The 20,272-nt window shown below is 37.6% G+C and overlaps 3 protein-coding genes across 7 annotated transcripts in view; 2 read left to right on the top strand and 1 right to left on the bottom strand.

The window, feature by feature from the left end:
- The window catches only part of celf1 (cugbp, Elav-like family member 1), a 38,988-nt gene extending 30,566 nt beyond the window's left edge, over positions 1 to 8,422 (bottom strand). For 2 of the 5 annotated variants that reach the window (XM_082148237.1, XM_082148240.1), the window contains exons 1-2: positions 8,192 to 8,409; positions 6,368 to 6,410 (exon numbers count right to left, since the gene is read on the bottom strand). The gene's annotated coding sequence lies outside the window, so the exon portion shown is untranslated. Of the gene's footprint in view, positions 1 to 6,367; positions 6,411 to 8,191 lie in introns of all 5 variants that reach the window. The other 3 variants (XM_082148239.1, XM_082148241.1, XM_082148238.1) reach the window with 3 other exon arrangements.
- A 622-nt stretch (positions 8,423 to 9,044) lies between these two features.
- Positions 9,045 to 12,721, top strand: ptpmt1 (protein tyrosine phosphatase mitochondrial 1). The gene is made up of 4 exons (XM_082148360.1): positions 9,045 to 9,508; positions 9,638 to 9,718; positions 9,806 to 9,997; positions 12,168 to 12,721. Exons 1-4 carry the CDS (start codon positions 9,362 to 9,364, stop codon positions 12,297 to 12,299), a joined length of 552 nt encoding a protein of 183 aa, XP_082004486.1. The 5' UTR covers positions 9,045 to 9,361; the 3' UTR covers positions 12,300 to 12,721.
- A 2,149-nt stretch (positions 12,722 to 14,870) lies between these two features.
- Positions 14,871 to 17,840, top strand: ndufs3 (NADH:ubiquinone oxidoreductase core subunit S3). Its single transcript, XM_082148348.1, has 7 exons — positions 14,871 to 15,013; positions 15,427 to 15,483; positions 15,835 to 15,932; positions 16,046 to 16,195; positions 16,434 to 16,559; positions 16,882 to 17,001; positions 17,600 to 17,840. Exons 1-7 carry the CDS (start codon positions 14,959 to 14,961, stop codon positions 17,759 to 17,761), a joined length of 768 nt encoding a protein of 255 aa, XP_082004474.1. The 5' UTR covers positions 14,871 to 14,958; the 3' UTR covers positions 17,762 to 17,840.
- The last annotated feature ends 2,432 nt before the right edge of the window (positions 17,841 to 20,272 follow it).

Below are 20,272 nucleotides of genomic sequence, written 5' to 3'. Positions count from 1 at the left end.
GTTGCAGGAACACTTTAGTAGGCCAAGAAGCAGCAAATATATTTATTAAGTATAACGAGGTTGGGTTCCTTCAACTGTCCATCCTATTAAAATGGCTAGGCTATATAAGATAATTGAAAAAAAAAAAAAGAGTATTGTATTTCGTCAGATTTTATAGTGTTGAACATATTCAAGCGCGAATGAGAACCGTTTCGAGGGGGATGCCAGGTGTGCAAAAAAATAAAATAAACGAATATTCGAATGTCAAATTTTCACATGGAATACCAACCCACCAAACGAATATTCGGGTCCAGCCCTAGTTCTCATGCTTTCAAAGATAGCTCGATATTGCTAACATCTCAGAAATTGCCTACCCTACCTTTAAGCACACAGATGATAGTAGGTTTATTAGGCTGATGTCACTTTAAGAGCTGCATAGATCCAAAATATTGTTACATGCACACTTTCTTTCTCAGTTTAGTCCACTTAAGACACAACCGACTGTGTTTAAGTGACTACTCACCAAGACAGGCGTTTTGACAATTGTGTGTGTATTTGGCCATGTAAGCTATGGAAGAGAATTGAATTTAGGATCACACGCTGTTTGATAGGCAGCTTCCTGTGTGCGAGTACTTTGCTTATTGCATTCAATAACGTTTAGCATTTCACATGCAAGTAACATTTATGCGTCCTGTCTACTCTCTGCGTTGACCTAAAACTTGGACTTTTTGTAATCTTTGAGTATGAATATCATGCAGTTATCACAAGTTGTTGCGATAATGTACATTTGTGATATTTCTATATATAGTGCAGAGAACACTATAACGAGAACACTATAATGTTGTGAATTAACTTAGTTCAAGTTCACTTGCATTTGCGTCCTTGAATGAATGAGGCATTTATATAGCGCTTTCATATGTACTACTGTACACCCAAAGTGCTTTATAATCATATCAGGAAATCTCTTCTCAACCACCACTAGTGTGCAGCATCCACTTGGATGACACGACGGCAGCCGCAGTACAACGGCGCCAGTGCGCTCACCACACGCCAGCAATAGGTGGAGAGGAGAGAGAGTGAGAGAGCCAATTCAATGTAAGGGTCCTTGCAGAAACCAGTTGTCATGTTACGCTTATGTTGTGTATCTAGGATATCAGATTAATCTCACATGCGTCATATAGAAAGGGCTTCAGTTTACTGGTGTTCATGCAGCTTCACCTCATGCAGATATTGCTTTTAGATGTTTCTTTTTTGAAAACATGCATTATTGATAATCTAGTGTTATTTTTCCAGTCATTTTTATAAACATTTTCATGTCATTTTTATTTGTCTACATTCATTTTCAATAACAGTATTTTAACTAAAATATTAATAAAATTGAATATGAACATCCCACATTTCTGTCACAATACCATGGTGCAGTAAGTGTTACTACAGTAAATTATGGCAATTTGTAGATTGAAAAGCCTTCTGACTGTATTGTTGTGCACAGTGTTTCTCGTTTGTCTGCGCCATTTCATCAGGCTTTAAACTAGTTTAAATCCCCAAGACATGTGTTCTTCACTGAATTCAAGCGCTTCTCACTGGATCTCACAGCGCTGTTTAGAGGTCGCGTGACCAAGACCGATCAGCGTGTAAACGCATCTAGTAAGCTCGTGCTGCACGGCCATATGAACTTTGAGCCGAGCGGATAAATGGTCCGTGTGGTGCATGGTTCAAATGAGTAGCGCCGTTTCATTCCGCTTTTGGAGCGTAAACATTATGTCGAGCATTTATTTAACTTATCGTTTTAGAGGAAAATTATTATCGCAACAATTATCGTTATTGTTTTATCACCCAGCCCTAACTAAACACACTGGGATGCTGCAGCATTAGGCCTGTTCCACAATAAATAAAATAAATACAATACAATACAATTCTGTCAAATCCGGTCACTATGGTAACCATGGAAGCTCAACCATGCTTGCTTCACAAGCAAGAAAGAGTGAGGTTTGTTCTCGCACAGAGCAAGCAGAGTTGAGCTTCCGTGTTTACTAGCGATGCATCAATATAATTGTATATCGAAACCTAAGTTAAGTTTTCATTTAGCCGAATACCAAAACCAGAAATAAACTTTGGGTAGTTAAATGTGTAATTGAATTCTTGTGTTCTCAGGTGATAAATTAATTATTGTAGTGCTTTTTTTTTTGTCAACAAGCCAGTTCTCGATATTTCAGCCAATCAACAACCAATCGATATTTCAGCCAATCAGCCGATATTTTTTGCTCATATACATACATATTGCTCTAGCACAGTGGTTCTCAAACAGGGGGCCCTCGACAAACCTCCAAGGGGACCTCAAGATGACTGTGCAGAACAGACTGCAAAAACTAACCCGACAGACGCTCAAAAACGGCTCACCGGCAGCTTGGTGTGTCCTGGCCTTTAGTCTCACTAAAATGGTCTTTTTGGACTGAAGAGGGAATTGAGTTAGGTTTATTTCAAAAGATCAAGAATTACGATTTTTTTTTCAAGAGAGAATGCTGTGCAAATTTCCCTTTTTTCTTTTTGGACAGTTACAGTGAGACTCATTCTGCCTCCAGCAGAACCACCCGTTTCACTGCCAAACTGGAGAAAACTCACAGCCAACTCAACCTCTGATGATGGCAATAAACTCCTGCTTAAATTCATGTGCAACAGAAAGTCAGGCTGTGTCTTAGGACACTGAAATGTGTATCAAAATTAACAATGATAGAGACCAAGCATGTGCAGCGCACATGGTGACGGCACGCATAATATAAGATATAGTCCCTTCCTTCACTACATGCAATAAATACGTTTTTTTTTTTTTTATGAAATATAATGTAACAATTGACATATTTTGGAAATGTTTAAATCCGGGCTGTAAAAATGGCTGAAAAACTAAATTCAAATTTTATTCTTAAATATTACTAATATTCAAATTATATTTGAATGAAATTTCAGTTAGAGGGAAAAATGCTTTTGGCTCCTGAAGCCACAAGAGGGCGCGATGAGCAAAAAAAAAAAAAAACGCTGCCTTTGGAGGATGCATTCCAAGTTAGGAAGGCATCAAGGCACGTCCAAATCTAATGCTAGCATCACTTCCTGTCTCCTGAGACACCTTCATCTGATACATTTTTACATTACGATATTCTTTGCTGCCTCTGATATCCCACAATCCAAAAATAAAGATGGCGTCTAAAAGTTATAGTTGGTGGTCAGTTTGAGTGTAAATGTAAGTTTTTGACCAATAGCAAGAAATTACTATTGTAGTAATTAAATATTTGCTTCATTATCACCAAAGCTCGCTGTTTTTTCTATAATCATTAAACCGTTACGCTGCCTGAGAAGTCTGTCCGAAATCAGTTTTGTGAGGTACCTTCGTGCGCAAATGCTTTAAATATATTTTTTTTACTTGCATAAACAATTATGGGCATAAGAGCATTGGGTATTTATGAATAGTTTAATACAAAGAGTCGAAACGCCAATCACAAAGAGTGGCTTTTGTGTTTAAAAACATGACATGCAGTGGAATGAAAAAAAAACAACAACAACAACAAAGTCTTGAGACATGTTTTTACATGGCTTTCTAAACACGCTCTCGTGCGAGACGCGTGTGCAACAGTCGAAGATGTCCGTCTAGCACATGTTTACATAATGGAAAAGCAGCACAGAAAATGAGTTGTGTGTGAATGGCTAGGTAAACTGTTTTGACATAACCACCATTTTCTCCGCATTGAGCTTCTCTATTTCTGCAATGTTTTGGACCTAGAGCAGGGATGGGCGACTTTGGTCCTGGAGGGCCACTGTCCTGCACAGTTTAGCTCCAACTCTAATCAAACATATCTGAACAAGCTAATCAATGTCTTCAGGATTACCAGAAAGCTACTGGAAGGTGGTTTTTAGCAGGGTTGGAGCTGAACTCTGCAGTGCAGTGGCCCTCCAGGACCGAAGTTGTCCATCCCTGATCTAGAGGGTTCAACTGGATAGGCTAACAAAAACATTAAAACGCAACAACGCCATCGTCGCATCTCGTGTGCCACGACGCACACCTAAAATTTGAATGTACTGTTTTTGCATTCTACATTAATTTTTATTTTAAATTGGACAAATATTCAATACTCGGATTTTAATTTGACAGCCCTAGTTTAAATGTACAGGAATAATTATTTAGGTCTTTAATGGCATTTATTAGCCACATTAACAGGAGCATAAACAAGAATGTTCCCGACAGGTGCTGCTGCTGACCTCCATGTGGTAACTCCCTCCTGGAGAGCGTTGTCATGATTTAACAGCTGCCATGGTGCAGCAACTGTCAGACACAAATTTACCACAGCGAAATCTGACAGAAGTCAAAGCTAAAGAGCTTTTTGCCTGAAAGCATTAGCATGTTAAGTACAAAATGAAACTGAAGACTTTCAGTGGCTCAGTACAAGTATTTTAGTCCCATCATGAGTGTCTTAAAGGTAACGCAGTAGATGATTGATGGCTCCTTTAAAGAGCCTGCACTCTGACACACTTCCCTTCCCCCTGTAATGGAGATATAAACCCCCCCTGACTTTGCGCTAAGCGCTCAAACTCACGCCTACAATTGCACTCTAGTCTCTCCAGCAGAACGCTCTTCTGAAAACCCTCAGTATTTATGTAAATACACACTCAAATATGAGCAGAGTCTGACGGAATTGTCAGCCCTCAGTTGAAGATAATGGAGGTGTTGCCATGCAGGACAAAAATCCAACTGCAAAGAACAGCCCACCATAGCAGCATCAACTCACAAGCGTGCGTGTGTACTAACAAGTAACCAAGGAAACGGTTTGTCTTCAATTCGGAGCACTAAACACCAAGGAACAGGGAGTTCATTTCATGCAATTTTGCTTCACGCAGCTCTCTAATAGCATGACAGGAATTGACAGAAATGGAGGTGCAAAATCCTAAATGACAATGGACCTCCACATGTGTGACTAATACATCATTTAAGCTGACATAAACCGACAATAATTATCCAAACGCTAGCAGAAAAACATCGAAAAACAGAGAGGACTGCAGTCTAAGAGTTTGCACAAATGACACTGGTGGCTCTCATTAAAAGAGATACTCAAGGAACTACAAGCACTGAATGTCCCAATAGTCTGAGGAACACAGGCCACAACTACTCATTTCTATCAAAGAGACTTGAATAGAAACTGAAGTTCAAAGATCAGAATAATTGTTTTGTTTTACACAGTGAAGTTCTCAACAGGCATGCGATCAGGCTTGAAAATAACGAGGTTACATTTGTGCCAAAATTTGTGCTTTATACTACACATATGTCCTTGTCTACAGTCACTGCCTACTTGTTCAGATAAATTAGTATATGTTGATATGTATGTTCTCTGCTTATGTAATTGTTCTGTCGTTGTCTTCTGACATCTTTACTGTTGTCATCCTTACTGTACTGTCATCTTTACTGTTGTCGTCCTTACTGTACTCTTGTTCTGTCATCTTTACTGTTGTCGTCCTTACTGTACTCTTGTTCTGTCATCTTTACTGTTGTCGTCCTTACTGTACTGTCATCTTTACTGTTGTCGTCCTTACTGTACTCTTGTTCTGTCATCTTTACTGTTGTCTATGGAAGGCGGTTTAAAAAAAAAAAGGCGGTTTGGGCCAGTGTGTACAGATTATATATCAACAAAAAACAAAATCTTATCCGCCAGCAAAGTGTGCAAAATAATTGCATTCATTCATGTGTGTGGAAAAAAAAGAATGTGTTAAAATGATTTCACGCATTTAACGCACCAGCCACAGACTTAGTCATCTTACATTTCATACAGTTGATTGGTGACAAACATGAAGCAGGGCAAAAACTCACTGCATAATGGAGTCTATAGAATGCACCTAAAATTCAAGATATTGGGGCAAAAATGTCCATGTATGAGTTGTCTCATATTTATCATATGATCTAGTTAAGCAATATCACACAAGTGGTGTTTTTGTACGGACAGAACAAGACTACAGTAAGGACGACAGAGAAAGACGACAGTAAAGACGTCAGAACAAGAGTACATAAACAGAGAACATATATTTCAAAATATAGACTACTGATTTTAATAATTATTGTAGACATGGACACATAGTATAATGCACAAAGCAGGCTACTCATTTCTGGCACAAATGGAACCTCATAGAAAATAAACAGAAAATAAACTCATTTGCGACTTCTCGAACTAATCTGTTGGCTGAACATTTGTGTGCGCAGTCTGATGATTCTAGTCAAATCATGTACTTCTGAGCGCCAGCCATTTGGAATATGAATACCTACCTTTCCCACATTCACGCATGACATTGTGATGTCTCACTTAACAAATAGTCCATTGTAATACATCCTAACACAAAAGTGAGAACCACTTACCCTCTCTGTGGCCTTGCTTTTCTGAAACGTTGCTCCCGTCAACCTGCAAAAAGAACGTTGTATGGTTAGACTGCCATTTTATCAGTGAACATCTGTGATGATTCCCAGTATTTGCAGACTTGCTGTCCTTTACCTCCATTACCAATGCTTATTTGCGGTTTTCGTGTATTATTAATACTGCCTCTATTAGAGTTGGGTTTTCCTTTTAATAATTCTGGGAGACAGACAGATCTTACGAGAGTCAATGCTGCACAATTTGCCAATGTCAGATAAAACTAAACAGGTCGGTTACAACTGGCCTTGTGGAATGAAATGCAAAAGCAGAATACAAGCATAGGCTATTGCCCCTCTACATTAAGATATTTTCAGTGCAACATTTTTACTTTATTCTCACAATGCTAGCTGTGTATTTTTTCTGACTGGTTACGTGTAGGCCTATGCCATATTAGTATATTATATACTATCTGTATATTACAAATGTATTAGTTGGAGGAAGATTCATATTAATTACAACATTATGGCTAAATTATCCCGTTTACAATCTCAGCCAGGTTAAAGAAATCAAGTTCATTATCAAACAGCAGAATTAGACAAAAACACCAAAGATCCCATTTCAAGCAGAATGGACCTTCTTGCTCTCACAATGTACTTGCCCTACAAGGCACCCATTCTAGACATAACTCATTTCTATACCAAACTACAACTGAAGGTCACAAAACTGGTAACATAATAAAGTATTCCCAAAAGAACACAGTCCAGTCCACATTAGATTACCACTGCATTAAACACCGACTAGTCCTATTAGGACTATAATGCAGATTCTTTAACTCATGTTCAAAAAGCTTTAAAAATGCATTATTCCTTTATAACGGTTTGGCTTGGAAACAAAAGGACAATAGTCCATTGTGAAGCTCTTATCAAATGATAGTGATAGTTCACGTGACAGTCCTGATCAGCAGCAGCTTTCTGTTCAGCAGGCCTCTGTGCTCAAAAACAGCAGGCCAGAAACTAATACCTCTCACTGCATTTAACTTTACACATTTTGTTGATATACTTTGTGGAAATAAGCAGCAACATGAGCAAGATTTAAATTAAATTAGATACAAACACAGACACTGAATGTGATGATCTATGATCATCTATGATGATTTATATTTCATTAGCACGTTAGCTTTGAAACAAGCAAGTAAAAGGACTACCAGGTAACGTTAGAGACATTTAATTCGCAGCAAGTACTAGGAGTCGCTAGCTTAACTTTCTATGATCGATACTTCCAGAGATGAAGTCACACAGCTGCGTGTTACTTGCAAAAGGAGCTTTTTGCAAATGGAGAACATGACAGGCTCTGTGCTAAAACTTAACACTGCCACTATACGAACACATTTGCTACGTTCATTTGAATTTAGCCGGGGAGTGACCATGCGTTTTCCAACAGAACCTGTAGTTACTTAATTTCCAGACCGATCGCTGTGAAAATACATGCGATTTTAAGACCGCGTGTGCAACACGGGGAACGACCTGTGTGAGAGTTCTGCTCATCACCTGCATCGTTTTAATTACGTTGCATCATTGTTACACTTCTCAGTGACGCTAAACTTAGCAGAACAGCTCGGACAACACGCCGAAGTTACACAGGTTTAGATTACTCTTGACGCAACTGTGCATGTACTACTGACCAAAACAGCATCTTTAACCGAAATGAGCCCTATGGGCGCGCGGTGGTCGATCTGCTCTTACATAATGACGCATGTTAACGCGTGCTAGCGACCGTAAACAACCACCAGTTAGCTCGCGCAGTTACAACCGTGAACAATCAACACTTACCCTCGATGCCCCCTTTTTCAAACGGAGGGAACTGAGTAGGTATGGTGTGCTGACACAGGGGAATTATTGTTTAGTGGGATTTGTGAATTAGTTCTTTTTCTCAGATTACGTCTTCCCACGACAACCTACTTTCTGGGTGAAACAGGGACGGTGCAAAATGGCTGTCTTTCCTGCATGCACCATCACATTTATTAAAAGGGGATTGGGGTGGAGCCTCTGTCGAAATGTACTGGGCAAATATGTACTTTTGGAGCCAAAACGTTGATAGACGTGACTATAACAACAATTTCTTTTGGTCTTTTATGAAAAATTGCCATATAAATACTTAAAACAGAAGTTATAAGGAATTGGTTGAAATACGCCCCCCTTCTTAAAGAGACAGATACACGTTTCTCTCACGTGGTCGCTGAAGTCAATAAAACCCCAAAAGGCCTGCGCGTGTGATATGTAGATAAACATCAAATGTGTGCAACTGACAGACTGGTTAACGTGAATTGTCCTTTTAATGTCTGTGCAGTTGTGTTGGTATTATTATGTGTTTTATTGTAGAATGTGTTACATAATGCATTCACAATGCCAAATAATCCTAAGAAAGCACAAATACATTTTATCCACACTGTAAATGGACATTAACCACGTCTGCAGGCACATGTCCTCTTTATCCTTGTGCGGTTTGCATGCTATTGGACTATAAACCGGAAATTCTGTTGCATTTTTAAAAAATGAATGTAATTGATTAATTCATGTTAATTCACAAACACCATCAAACAAGAACACGATAAACTACAAAATTAAACGAGACTCATGCAAAGGTAGGCCATGACTTTTATTTTAAGTCTCTATACTTCACACACAAACATTTTTTATTGTATCAATGGCGTCTGATCAATAGCTTAAGATAGGTAATTATTTTTTTTATTTTTTTTTAAGATAACGTTATTGGTCCGGTGAATTCCTTCATTTTCTAGTCGCTGGATATTATTGGAAACGAGACACTACTCCTGTATCCAGCCAATTAACCTCCAAAACAGAAGAGGGCAATGTCGACGATCTGTGACAGGCGTCGAAGAAAAAAACTTGAAGAGCGTCTCTTTCATGCAGTGCTATGTACGAGTAGTTGAGAAAGAATGAAACTTCTGTGATTCGTTTCGTTCGTTTACATGTGGAACGATGTCCAGTGTTCTAGCTAGGATTTTATTTTATCCCACACTCGCTTACAATGTTGTCATGGAAAAGGTCACCTCCAGACAATGGTTTAATCGCGTGGATCCGACAGTCATTCTTGGTGCTCTCCCATTCAGGTCAATGACAGAGGAGGTAAGATTTGATTTTTACTGTATTAATGAATTACAGACAATTGTAATGATCCTAGCACATGTATAATTTGCCTCATATCGTAGTCTGTTTAAGAGTTTAACTAATCCCTCTTGTCTCATTTGGCTTTAGTTGGTCCAAAAAGAGAAAATCAGAGGAGTCATTACCATGAATGAAGAATATGAAACAAAATATTTCTGCAATTCAGCTGAGGTAAGTGTCTCTCCTAACTCTTTCACTCATTCCCAACTATAATCACAGGTGGCAATGCACATCTAAGGATGCTTATATTAATAACAGGAGTGGCGAGCTGTTGGCGTTGAGCAGATCAGACTGGACACGGTGGACCTGACAGGTGTCCCCAGCCTAGAGCACATCCACAAGGGTGTGGACTTCACCTTGAGACATCGACAGCAAGGCAGTAGTGTCTATATTCACTGCAAGGCCGGCCGTTCACGCAGTGCAACTATTGCAGCTGCATACCTCATCAGGGTGGGTATCAGTCTGTCTGCCTGCCCTAAACCATGAACAATAGTAAAACCAGCAGCATCAATACGTAAAGCTCTGTGTCATAGGTCAACACTGTAAACAATATTTGTCATTGTGTGGTTGCACATTTCTTTAGCACATTCTTTGAGCATTGTACAAGACACACCTGAAATTTTATTATAATATTAAAATAATATTGTTGGTGTAGAATTTTGGAGAGGGAACATTAATATATAGGTTAATTCAAGTGATGCTGTTCACTTCTCTGCATGAAACCCACACATGCATGCAGAATACAAAGGGACTTTTGCTTAAAGTGCCACTTATGCTATTTTGTTTCTCCTACAAGTCTCCTACAACAGGATTACATGCATGAAAGGTAAAAAAAAAAAAAAAAAAAAACTTTTTAATTTTCTCATAATATACATTTGCACATCTCCACATTTTCAATGATTCTCAAACGACTCGTCAGATTAATCAATCTCTACAGTGCGCGTGTCGAAAACAAAAACGGCCATTGCCATAGCAATCAGCTCTGCTTGTCCTGAGGCTTCCTACACCGTAAACTAAACACAGTAACGAACAATGACGTCAATTTTACCATATCAATGCGAGCATGAAACACTGGAAGAACTAGTTATTCAACTCGAACCTCCATCACAAGGACAACTCGAGCAGGACGTTTCTCAGTGATACACTACTCAGTTTGAGGTACATTATGAGATGTTGCAACTGTAATTCCTCACCATCAGCATTAACAAGTGCATGTCCATCAACAAACCGATTATTTTACTTGTACTTACTTATTTACAGAGTATTTTTCTAATTTATTGCGGTGAACATGTGGAAACTGTATCAATAACAGTGCATACATTAGCTGAGCTCAAGCGTGAATGAATGATGTAGCATAAACGTTGGTCTATGCTTAATCTTTACTCAAAGTAGTGAGAACGACAGACAATCTGCATTAATAGACACAGTTATAGGTAATAGTGGTTAGCAGTTACCACAGCTGATTAGCAGAAGTATTTCAGTAAGACAGTAATAATGTGAGTTAACCAGTTAGCAGGAGACCAACACAATATAAAACTCAAAACTAAGTATTTTGAACACCATCAATCAAGAGCAAGCGGTGTGCGAATCCTGCATTGAACTCCGAGATTTGAGAAGCAGTCGTCAGTAAAATAAAGGGAACAAATAAAAGTTTAGGATTATATCGCTGTGGTAAAGATGAATTTTAACCACTGATTCTTCACATGCTCGTCCTTGGGCAGTGAAAAAAAACTGGCTTTACTTTCACATTGTAAAGCACAGCGTCTTCTCGACATGATGCTATCCAGTATCCACAGGAATCAGCTGCAGTGTTTGAGGTTCAAGTTTTCCCTGGTGTCTGCGCGCGCAATAAGTGGCGGGCAATAGGCTATGCTAATGTTTCATCTTGACGTCACAATGTACCGGCTTATGACTCGTTTGAAAAACGATTGACGATTCATTTCGTTGATTCGGAGTCGACTCTTACTTTTGAAAGACAATAACTTTATATATGGTGCATTTTTAGATTTAAAACTTTGTTGGATGTTTTCATTCACTTAGAGCTATGTTACACACTACATGAAAGGTAATTTTCAAACATCTATAATAGGTGCACTTTAAGCTTACCTTCTCCTTTTTTTAGAATAAGTCATACGTAATTTCACTGATTATACACACGCAGTATAGTATTTATATGAATTTGTTCCTTCTTGAACCAGTATCAACCAGTTATTTCTGAAGATGCTTATATATAACTATATGCATCGTATCATGCAGTTATATAAAGGGAAAGAAAAACAGTTCTGTCAAAAGAATGTTAGAAAACTCAAGAGTGTGACAGTCTTTGGAATCTGCATTTGATGTTAAACCAAGGTTATAACCATGTAAAATAATTAGAATTTATACTTGTAAGTAATATAGGAATATATTATATATTTTTTTATTTTAAAATATGCCAACATTCACTCTTAAACGTCTGTCTAATATGTCAAAAACAGCTCCTTTAATGTTCTTTGTCTCATCACAGTTATGAATTAGCCTACATTAATCACAGTTGAGTTGTTTGCATCAGTGGATATTGTCTCCCTCAATGTGTATGGTAGTTATGGCCCTGTGTTTAACCTTTTTTCTCCTTTCACAGCTACACTGTTGGAGTCCAGAGGAGGCCTGTAAGATGCTGGCCTCAGTCCGGCCTCATGTGCTGATCCGCTCAGCCCAGCTGGAGGTGCTGCAGGAGTACTATAAGCAAGTCTGCGCTTCAGAGTCCAGCTAGAAGATATCCAGTGTACAAATGCCAACATTCATGCTGAATCTCATATGCAGTACATTGTTAATAAGTTGTTTTTTCCTTGCTGAAGTGCATATTTTTTATATATTTGTTTAAGAATTTGTGTACTATACATAAAAATAGACTAAGCGATAATGTCAATCTTGATCATTGGTTATATTGTGAATAAATTTTTTTCTTCTTTTTTCTATCACCTCAGATGTTTACCTCTGTAAATTTCCAAATTGTATTTATTTTTGTTTGAGTTAGTGATTACATTTAAAAAAAATAATATTAGAACAGATTTCTTTTTCTTTTTTTATCGCCTCTTTGTGTTGGAAGCTGTTCAAAAACCTGTTTCCCTGTGATTATGTATAAGATCATGATATTTTTTAATTGTCTACAGTAAACATAATCTTGAAGCTTAACGGAGCCTATGTATTTAATTATTTATTGTTATACACTATCATCAAATAGAGAGAGGTGTACAACTGGTTCTGTCCTGACTTATTTAAAACCATTTCAAATACATTTTAATTAATATGATAAAATAATGGTATGCTCTGGTCTATTTAGTGAAATATGTGAACAGCGTTTGTAACCCTAGAAGGTCTACTGTATCATAGCTGATACGTAAGTTTCTAATGCTTCTAAACTATTCACATGATCAAAACATTGCTCAGAAACTTGTTGCACACAGTCTTGGTTAGGTTAGAAAGCTTTTTTAATCCTTGTGAGGGGAAACTCTTGCCATCATTGCACATACACATCTCGAACAGTACAAACAATTACATCAATTTAAACATTACATTAAAAAAACCTAAGACATAATTAAAAATGCTATACAAAATACAACACAATCAATCAATACAGTAATTCCATTTAAAAAACGAACTGCAGCCGTGATAAAAGACTTTTTAAATTGCACAGTGGAACACTGAGGCATCGCTAATCTCTCACTAAATTAACTTTTGCTAAAAAATACTATATACTATATTGTGGATTCTTCGCAACAGAATCAGATTTTTTTTTATTTTGACCTCGTTCTCTTTTCAACAGCGACCTCAAGTGAATCGAGTAAGGCCCAATATAATTTTTTTTTTTCTTAAGTAAAAGTACAGAAGTAGGCTACTTGTTTTTAAAAGTACTTAAAGGTATAGCGGAGGATGTTTTACTTCCTGGTGGGTAACCTATACTATTGGGCCTCCTAATTGTCAATCATTCTGGTGAATCAATCAAACTTTTCAAAAAGTGGAGAGGGCGGGTCTTATCTAAAATTTGGAAAGATCCTCCACTATACCTTTAAGTATCAAAAGTAAAAAGTCAATGCATTGTTTTATTATTGTTGCATTGTTGTATGTAATACTTACATAACCTTATGCCTCTGAATCTATGCCTGCCTACCTACCCTCATATTCAATATCAAATTTATTTCTAGAACACAGTTCTAGTAGTGGGATTGAATAAGTGCACTCAATAACGTCCACAATGGTTTCGGACACCCAAATGGCTGTTCCCTCAAATAGTGCCCTATTTAAAGTTTTTGGGCTTTTAGTCTAAAATTCGCATTTAGAAGGCCAAACCCAACGTTGAAAATGAAAATCAGGTTGATGTCAGAATCCAACGCCAGATTGACATTAATCTCCAACGTTAGACAGATGTATTGTGGTTGAAAATGAAAATCGAGTTGACGTCAGAAACCAACATCAGTCGGGTTCTGACGTCAACCCGACTTTCATTTCCATCCAAAATCCAACGTCTATCCGACATCGGGTTCTGACGTCAAGTCGGGTTCTGATGTCAACCTGACTTTCATTTCCAACCAAAGTGCAACCCCTGCAACCAAAATCATCCCCTGACTGACGTTACTACTTTCTACTCAAGGACCGTGACAGAATTGTAGTGGAGTAAAAAGTACAAAATTTGTCTTTCAAATATAGTGAAGTTAAAGTAAAAAGTTTCCAGAAGAAAATTATACTCAAGTAAAGGACAGATACTCAAAAAGTGTACTTAAGTACAGTACTCAAGTAAATGTACTTTGTTACTTACCACCTCTGTCCACATACTACAAGCCATCAGAATTTAATCTTACATTTTGGCCAAATAACAACAATCGCAACAATTGCATATTTGTGTTAAGTTTTGGCCTCTGAAAAGATGTTTCTCTCCTCCTTGAGTGTGAGCTCCATATTCTCACTATATCATACTATATAGGCCATAAAAACCTGATGTTTTAAATATGATACAAAACATAAAACACATACACATATTTATATTTTGTCTAAAGGTTCAATAAAATTGTTGAACACAAAACAAGATATTTAAAGAAGATAACTAGAAAGTTGACTGCACCCATTGACTTCCATAGGCAAAAGAAACTATGGAAGTCAGTGGGTGCCGTCAACTGTCTGGTTACCAACATTCTTCAAAATATCTTCTTTTTAACAGAAGAAAGAAACTCATACAGGTTTGGAACAACTTGAGGGAACATTACTTAATACAAACTTACGTAAGTATTAAGTAATGACAAAATTTTCATTTTTGGGTGAACTATCGCTTTAATGCCTCGATTGTAGCGCCTGAAGATGGCAGCAGCGCACTGCAGAACGCACCCGTAGCTCTAGCATCAGTAAATCCCGCGAGGAAGGACGGTGAGGGAGTAAAGATGGCGGCCTCCTTGGTTAGATTTGTCCGCAGCGGTTTTGGAAAAAGTCTGAACGGTAAGAAATAAACAAGAACAGCACAGACGTGTTTAAGATGAATTATTTAGTCATTTAACCATGATTGTCACTGTGCAGGACTCAAACAAGCTCTCCTGTGTTTAAGGCTTTTCTTCGCTGTTGACCTTTACAAACACACAGAACGCCAATGACAGTGTCGACTGATTTACAGTTATAATCTGAATTATGCCAATACAGCTTATTTTATTCTTGATATTTAGACATCACGCTTCCAGTGAGACGAATTTTTGAGTTCTGGAAATATAAGGGATGTTTTTAATCTATGTTTTGAATTTCATCAGACACAAACTAACGTTACCAATTTGGTTTATTTTGATGTCTTGACCTGAACTTGCCGCAATGACACTATATTCATATTGTAATGCATTGATTTCTCTCAATTTCTCTCATAGTTGCTAGACAGAGCGCTGCGATTGTCCAGACAAGAACAACGACAACTGAAACCAGACGTGAGTAGATTTTTGGAAGTCTGTTGTTAACGTTGCGTCTTGCTGTATATTAGGTGTCTTTAACTACTTACGTTACTTATATTTATATACATGCTATGGTGTTCATATTGTATTGCAAAACACTTGAGGTGAGATACGGTTAAGGTCAGGGACAGGTGTAAAGGAAGGGTCAACAGTGTAATTATATAGCAATTATTTTAAGCTGGTAATGTTTAAATATAAGTGAAGTGTGGAAAATAAAGTATGTACACAATAAGTGCATTGTATCAAATGAATTATTGAAATAATACATAGGCTAGTAGTTAAAGACATGTATAAAGTAAGACCAAATGTCTTTTTGTTTTGCATTAGCTACTGTAATGCCCAAGGATCCAGTCACCCACACTCAGCTTTCAGAGTTTGGTGAATACATTGCAGAGATTCTCCCCAAATATGTGCAACAAGTTCAGGTAATTTATTCTCATGTATATCTTTGTCAGATCCAGATGACAGATTAGTGATTAGTTGCACTCTGCAATTCCTCAAAAATGGCTCTATTTACAGCCTTTTGTTTGAATCCTAGGTGACCTGCTTTAATGAGCTGGAGGTAATGATCCATCCAGAAGGGATTATACCTGTTCTCACCTTCTTGAAGGATCACACAAACGCTCAGTTCAACAACATGACTGACCTGACAGCTGTGGATGTCCCTACAAGGCACTATCGCTTTGAGGTGAGCATGCTCAGTCTCGACTATGAAATAAAATATTACCTTGATTTTGTGTTTTTAGCAAGTTAGATTATTTTAATAGACTTGAAATTTTTAAAATACATAAGTACTGCACATAATATGCATACTTTGGTAGCCTGGATGGTGAAAGTTATTGGCATTTGAAATGCAAATCCATCAGAATAAAACATTTCTGAAACCGTTCTGCAAATGATTGATGATCCAATTTTTTCCTTTTCAGATTGTGTATAATCTGCTGTCCCTGCGCTATAACTCCCGAATCCGAGTGAAGACCTACACTGACGAGCTGAGTCCTCTTGACTCCTCTGTGTCTGTGCACCAGGCAGCTAACTGGTATGAGAGAGAGGTATGTGTGTCTCACTGTAATCAGCTGAGGTTTCATGAACAGGTTTTGACATTTGTATATTTCACACTTCAAAAAAGATGTCTGTTTTGTGTAGCATATGCTCAGACTCAACAATCTGCAGTGCTCATGCAGTGGAGCCCCTGAGCTGCTTCCCACATGCTATGACACCGCAGACTCTGACTGAGGGAGGGTTGAGGGTTGTCCATTGTCTAATGGTCCATTAGATCATGTATCATAGCTGTAGTTGCATCAAGATGTTAAGTCTGTTTTTTCAAATTTTAGAGACAGTTTGGTTCACTCTGAAATGAATGTTTCATTACAGATTTGGGACATGTATGGAGTTTTCTTCGCAAACCATCCAGATCTGAGACGTATCTTGACAGATTATGGATTTGAAGGTCATCCATTCAGGAAAGACTTTCCTTTGTCTGGATATGTGGAGGTAAATGCACAATTCATTGTTATACAACCTTTTAATAGTTTGGTGTCTGACAGTGTTTTTTTCAAAGAAAATCATACTTTTATTCAGCAAGGATGCATTAAATTGATCAAAAGTGACAGTAATAACATTTATAATGGTACGAAATATTTCTATTTCAAATAAATGCTTTCTTTTGAATATACTGAAAAATATTAAGCAGCAAAACATTGATTTTTAACACTGATAATAATAAGAAATGTTTCTTGAGCAGCAAATCCGCATATTAGAATGATTTCTGAAGGATCATGTGACACTGAAGACTGGAGTAATGATGCTGAAAATTCAGCTTTGCATCGCAGGAGTAAATTACATTTAAAGTACATTAAAATAGAAAACATGTATTTTAAATCATCATATTTCACAATATTACAGTTTTTAATGTATTTCTGATCAAATGAATGCAGCCTTGGTGAGCATAAGAGACACACAAAAAAAATAGTAACCTCAAACTTTTAAACAGTGTATGTAGAGCAATTATGTAATTTTAATTTATTTTAAACATTCCTGTAAAAGGGGTGTGGCTTAATTTATGTTGAGTTGTTTTCTTCTATTTTCTCAGGTGCGTTATGACGATGAGGTGAAGCGGGTTGTGGCTGAACCTGTGGAGCTCGCTCAGGAGTTCCGTAAGTTTGACTTGAACAGTCCATGGGAAGCGTTCCCCGCATACAGGGAGCCCAAAGATGCACCCAAGCTGGAGTCTGGGGACAAACCAGCAAAGTAACCCTGGAGAGCTGTAATGAACAGAACATATTTATGTAAATAAGACCCTGTGCTACATCTAAATAAAACAATGAAACGACTCCTGTTTCTACATGTCATTTAATATTTATAAATGACTTTTTTTGTCATAACACTGGTTAAAATGTAACATTTTGATAGTTGTATCTTTGTACACAACAGACTTACACACATGAAAATAAGCTCTTCAGATCTCTGAATTATCAGGATTGTGTGTTTATATTCTACAATTTTAAGAGTTTTGTTAAAAGTCATGTGATCTCATTCCTTGGTTGTTAAATTGAAAAAATAGTGACACAGATAACGCAGAAAAATATACCACTGATATGTTTTGCTAGACATTTCTCTCAGGTATTCTAATCAAAACTGTATTTAGTGTGTATATGAATAATGCTTAAATGCAAATTCTTAATTTCACTGGTGTCTGATAACCGTTCTCTTATCTTTATAATTCAGCAGTTAAATGTGCGTATAGCCAAATGCCTTTAAGGTTTTATATACCAGTTACCTCTACAAAAGATAACAATAAGTCATACTGACAGGTTATTTCCAAAAAGATTTTTATCTGCAAAATCATGAGTTTTAGCCACAAAATTGTTTAATTGCCATTCAGGAATGTCATAGAACTGTGCAAAATTATAGGTATAAAAATCTCTCCTCCATAATTAACTGTGGCTTTTATTTACCAATCTCATTACAATTTGTGGCACGTCAGCTACTCGGCTGTCTGCTGCTAGTGCGTTCTCTCATTCCCTCATGAGTGGGGTTCTGCTGCAGTTGTCAGCTCTGGCATGTTTGCTTTGTGTCATTTCTTTAATATAATTTACTTTGTAATACTGATTACTGTTATGCATATACAGTGGTTTGCGAAAGTATTCAAACCCCTTCATTTTTTTTTAAAATTCCCCTTCACTCCATACACCATAATGACAAAGCAAAAAAAAAAAACATTTGTGATAATTGCACATTTATTAAAAAAGGAAAAACTTAAATAATTACATAATTGCATAAGTATTCATACCCTTTTCTGGGACAATTGAAATTTAACCTCAGGCGCATTCCAATTTCACTTGTAGATGTTAATACACTTCGAGGGGAGTTAACCTGTGGCAAATTCAATGGAACGGGTATGATTTGGAAAGACACACACCTCTCAATACAAGGTCTAAGAGCTGAAAATGCATATCAAAGCAAAAGGTCAAGCCATGAGGTCAAAGGAACTGTCTGTAGAGCTTAGAGACAGGATAGTATAAAAAAAAATTGAATGTTCACAGAAGCATGTAGCCTCCATAATCTTTAATGGAAGAAGTCTGGAACAACCAGGACTCTTCCTAGAGCTGGCCTCCTGGCTAAACTGAGCAATCGATGGAGAAGGGGCTTGGTTAGAGTGGTCACCGGGAAGCTGATGATGGTCACTCTGGTTGAGCTCCATGATCATATATGGAAATGAGAGAAATTTACAGAAGGACAAACATCACGGCAACACCACCAATCCGGGCTTTATGGAAGAGTGTCCAGACTCAAGCCTCTCCTCGCTGAAGACACATGAAAACCCACTTGGCAGCAAAATACAGTCATAGCCTTAATAAAATCCTAGTCCAGAGCATTCAGAACCTCAAACTGGGCAGAAAGTTCACCTTCCAACAGGACAATGACCCCTATAAGCACACAGCTAAGACAATGTAAGAGTGGTTTATGGACAACTCTGTGAATGTCCTTGAGTGGCCCAGCCAGAGCCTGCTTGAACCCAATCGAAACCTGTCAATGTCTGTCCACCGATGGTCCCCATCCAACCTGACAGATCTAAGGAGAAGAATAGCAGAAAATCGCCAAATGCAGATGTGTCAAGCTTGTCACATTATACCCCAAAATACTTTAAGGACTGTAAAGGTGCTTTAACTATTGAGTAAAGGGTTTGAATACTTATGCAATGTACTTGTTTCAGTTTTTTAAAGTTGTCATAGATCTGTTTTGTGCTTGTCATTATGGTGTATGGATTGTAGATTAATGTGGAAAAATGTCATTTAAAGTAGTTTAACATAAGGCAGCAACCTTGCAAACAGTGAGTTCCAGGGGGAAGTTTTTACTCCACACATTAATCCACTAATGTAGTTTTTTTTTAAATGTCTTCATAATTATAGTGCACTCAGGTTTTTGATTTTTATAATTATAAGTCTGGTCACTGACAGGGTCATTCTATAATACAAACCCTCTTTTCTCCCAAGCCATCCCTTCATTGTTTTTGATGTATGTTATTCCACCACCATAATGATACAAAAGGTATTATCTGGGTGTCGCTGTATATGGCCTGCACCAAACACAGTGCTTCACTTTCAGGCTTTTTATCTCTTTAATCAGACAAATTCATCTTAAACTTCCCCAGGCATCTCCTTGATCCTCATGACAGAAAACTAATCTGGATCTGCTATTTTAGTTCTGAGACCTCACAAAGGCGGTGACATTCATGGAGAAATCAAGCTCATGTGGATTCAAA

Source organism: Leuciscus leuciscus, assembly GCF_965113295.1.
Source record: "Leuciscus leuciscus genome assembly, chromosome: 2".
Taxonomy (NCBI): Eukaryota; Metazoa; Chordata; class Actinopteri; order Cypriniformes; family Leuciscidae; genus Leuciscus; species Leuciscus leuciscus.
This window is presented reverse-complemented; position numbering and strand designations above follow the sequence as displayed.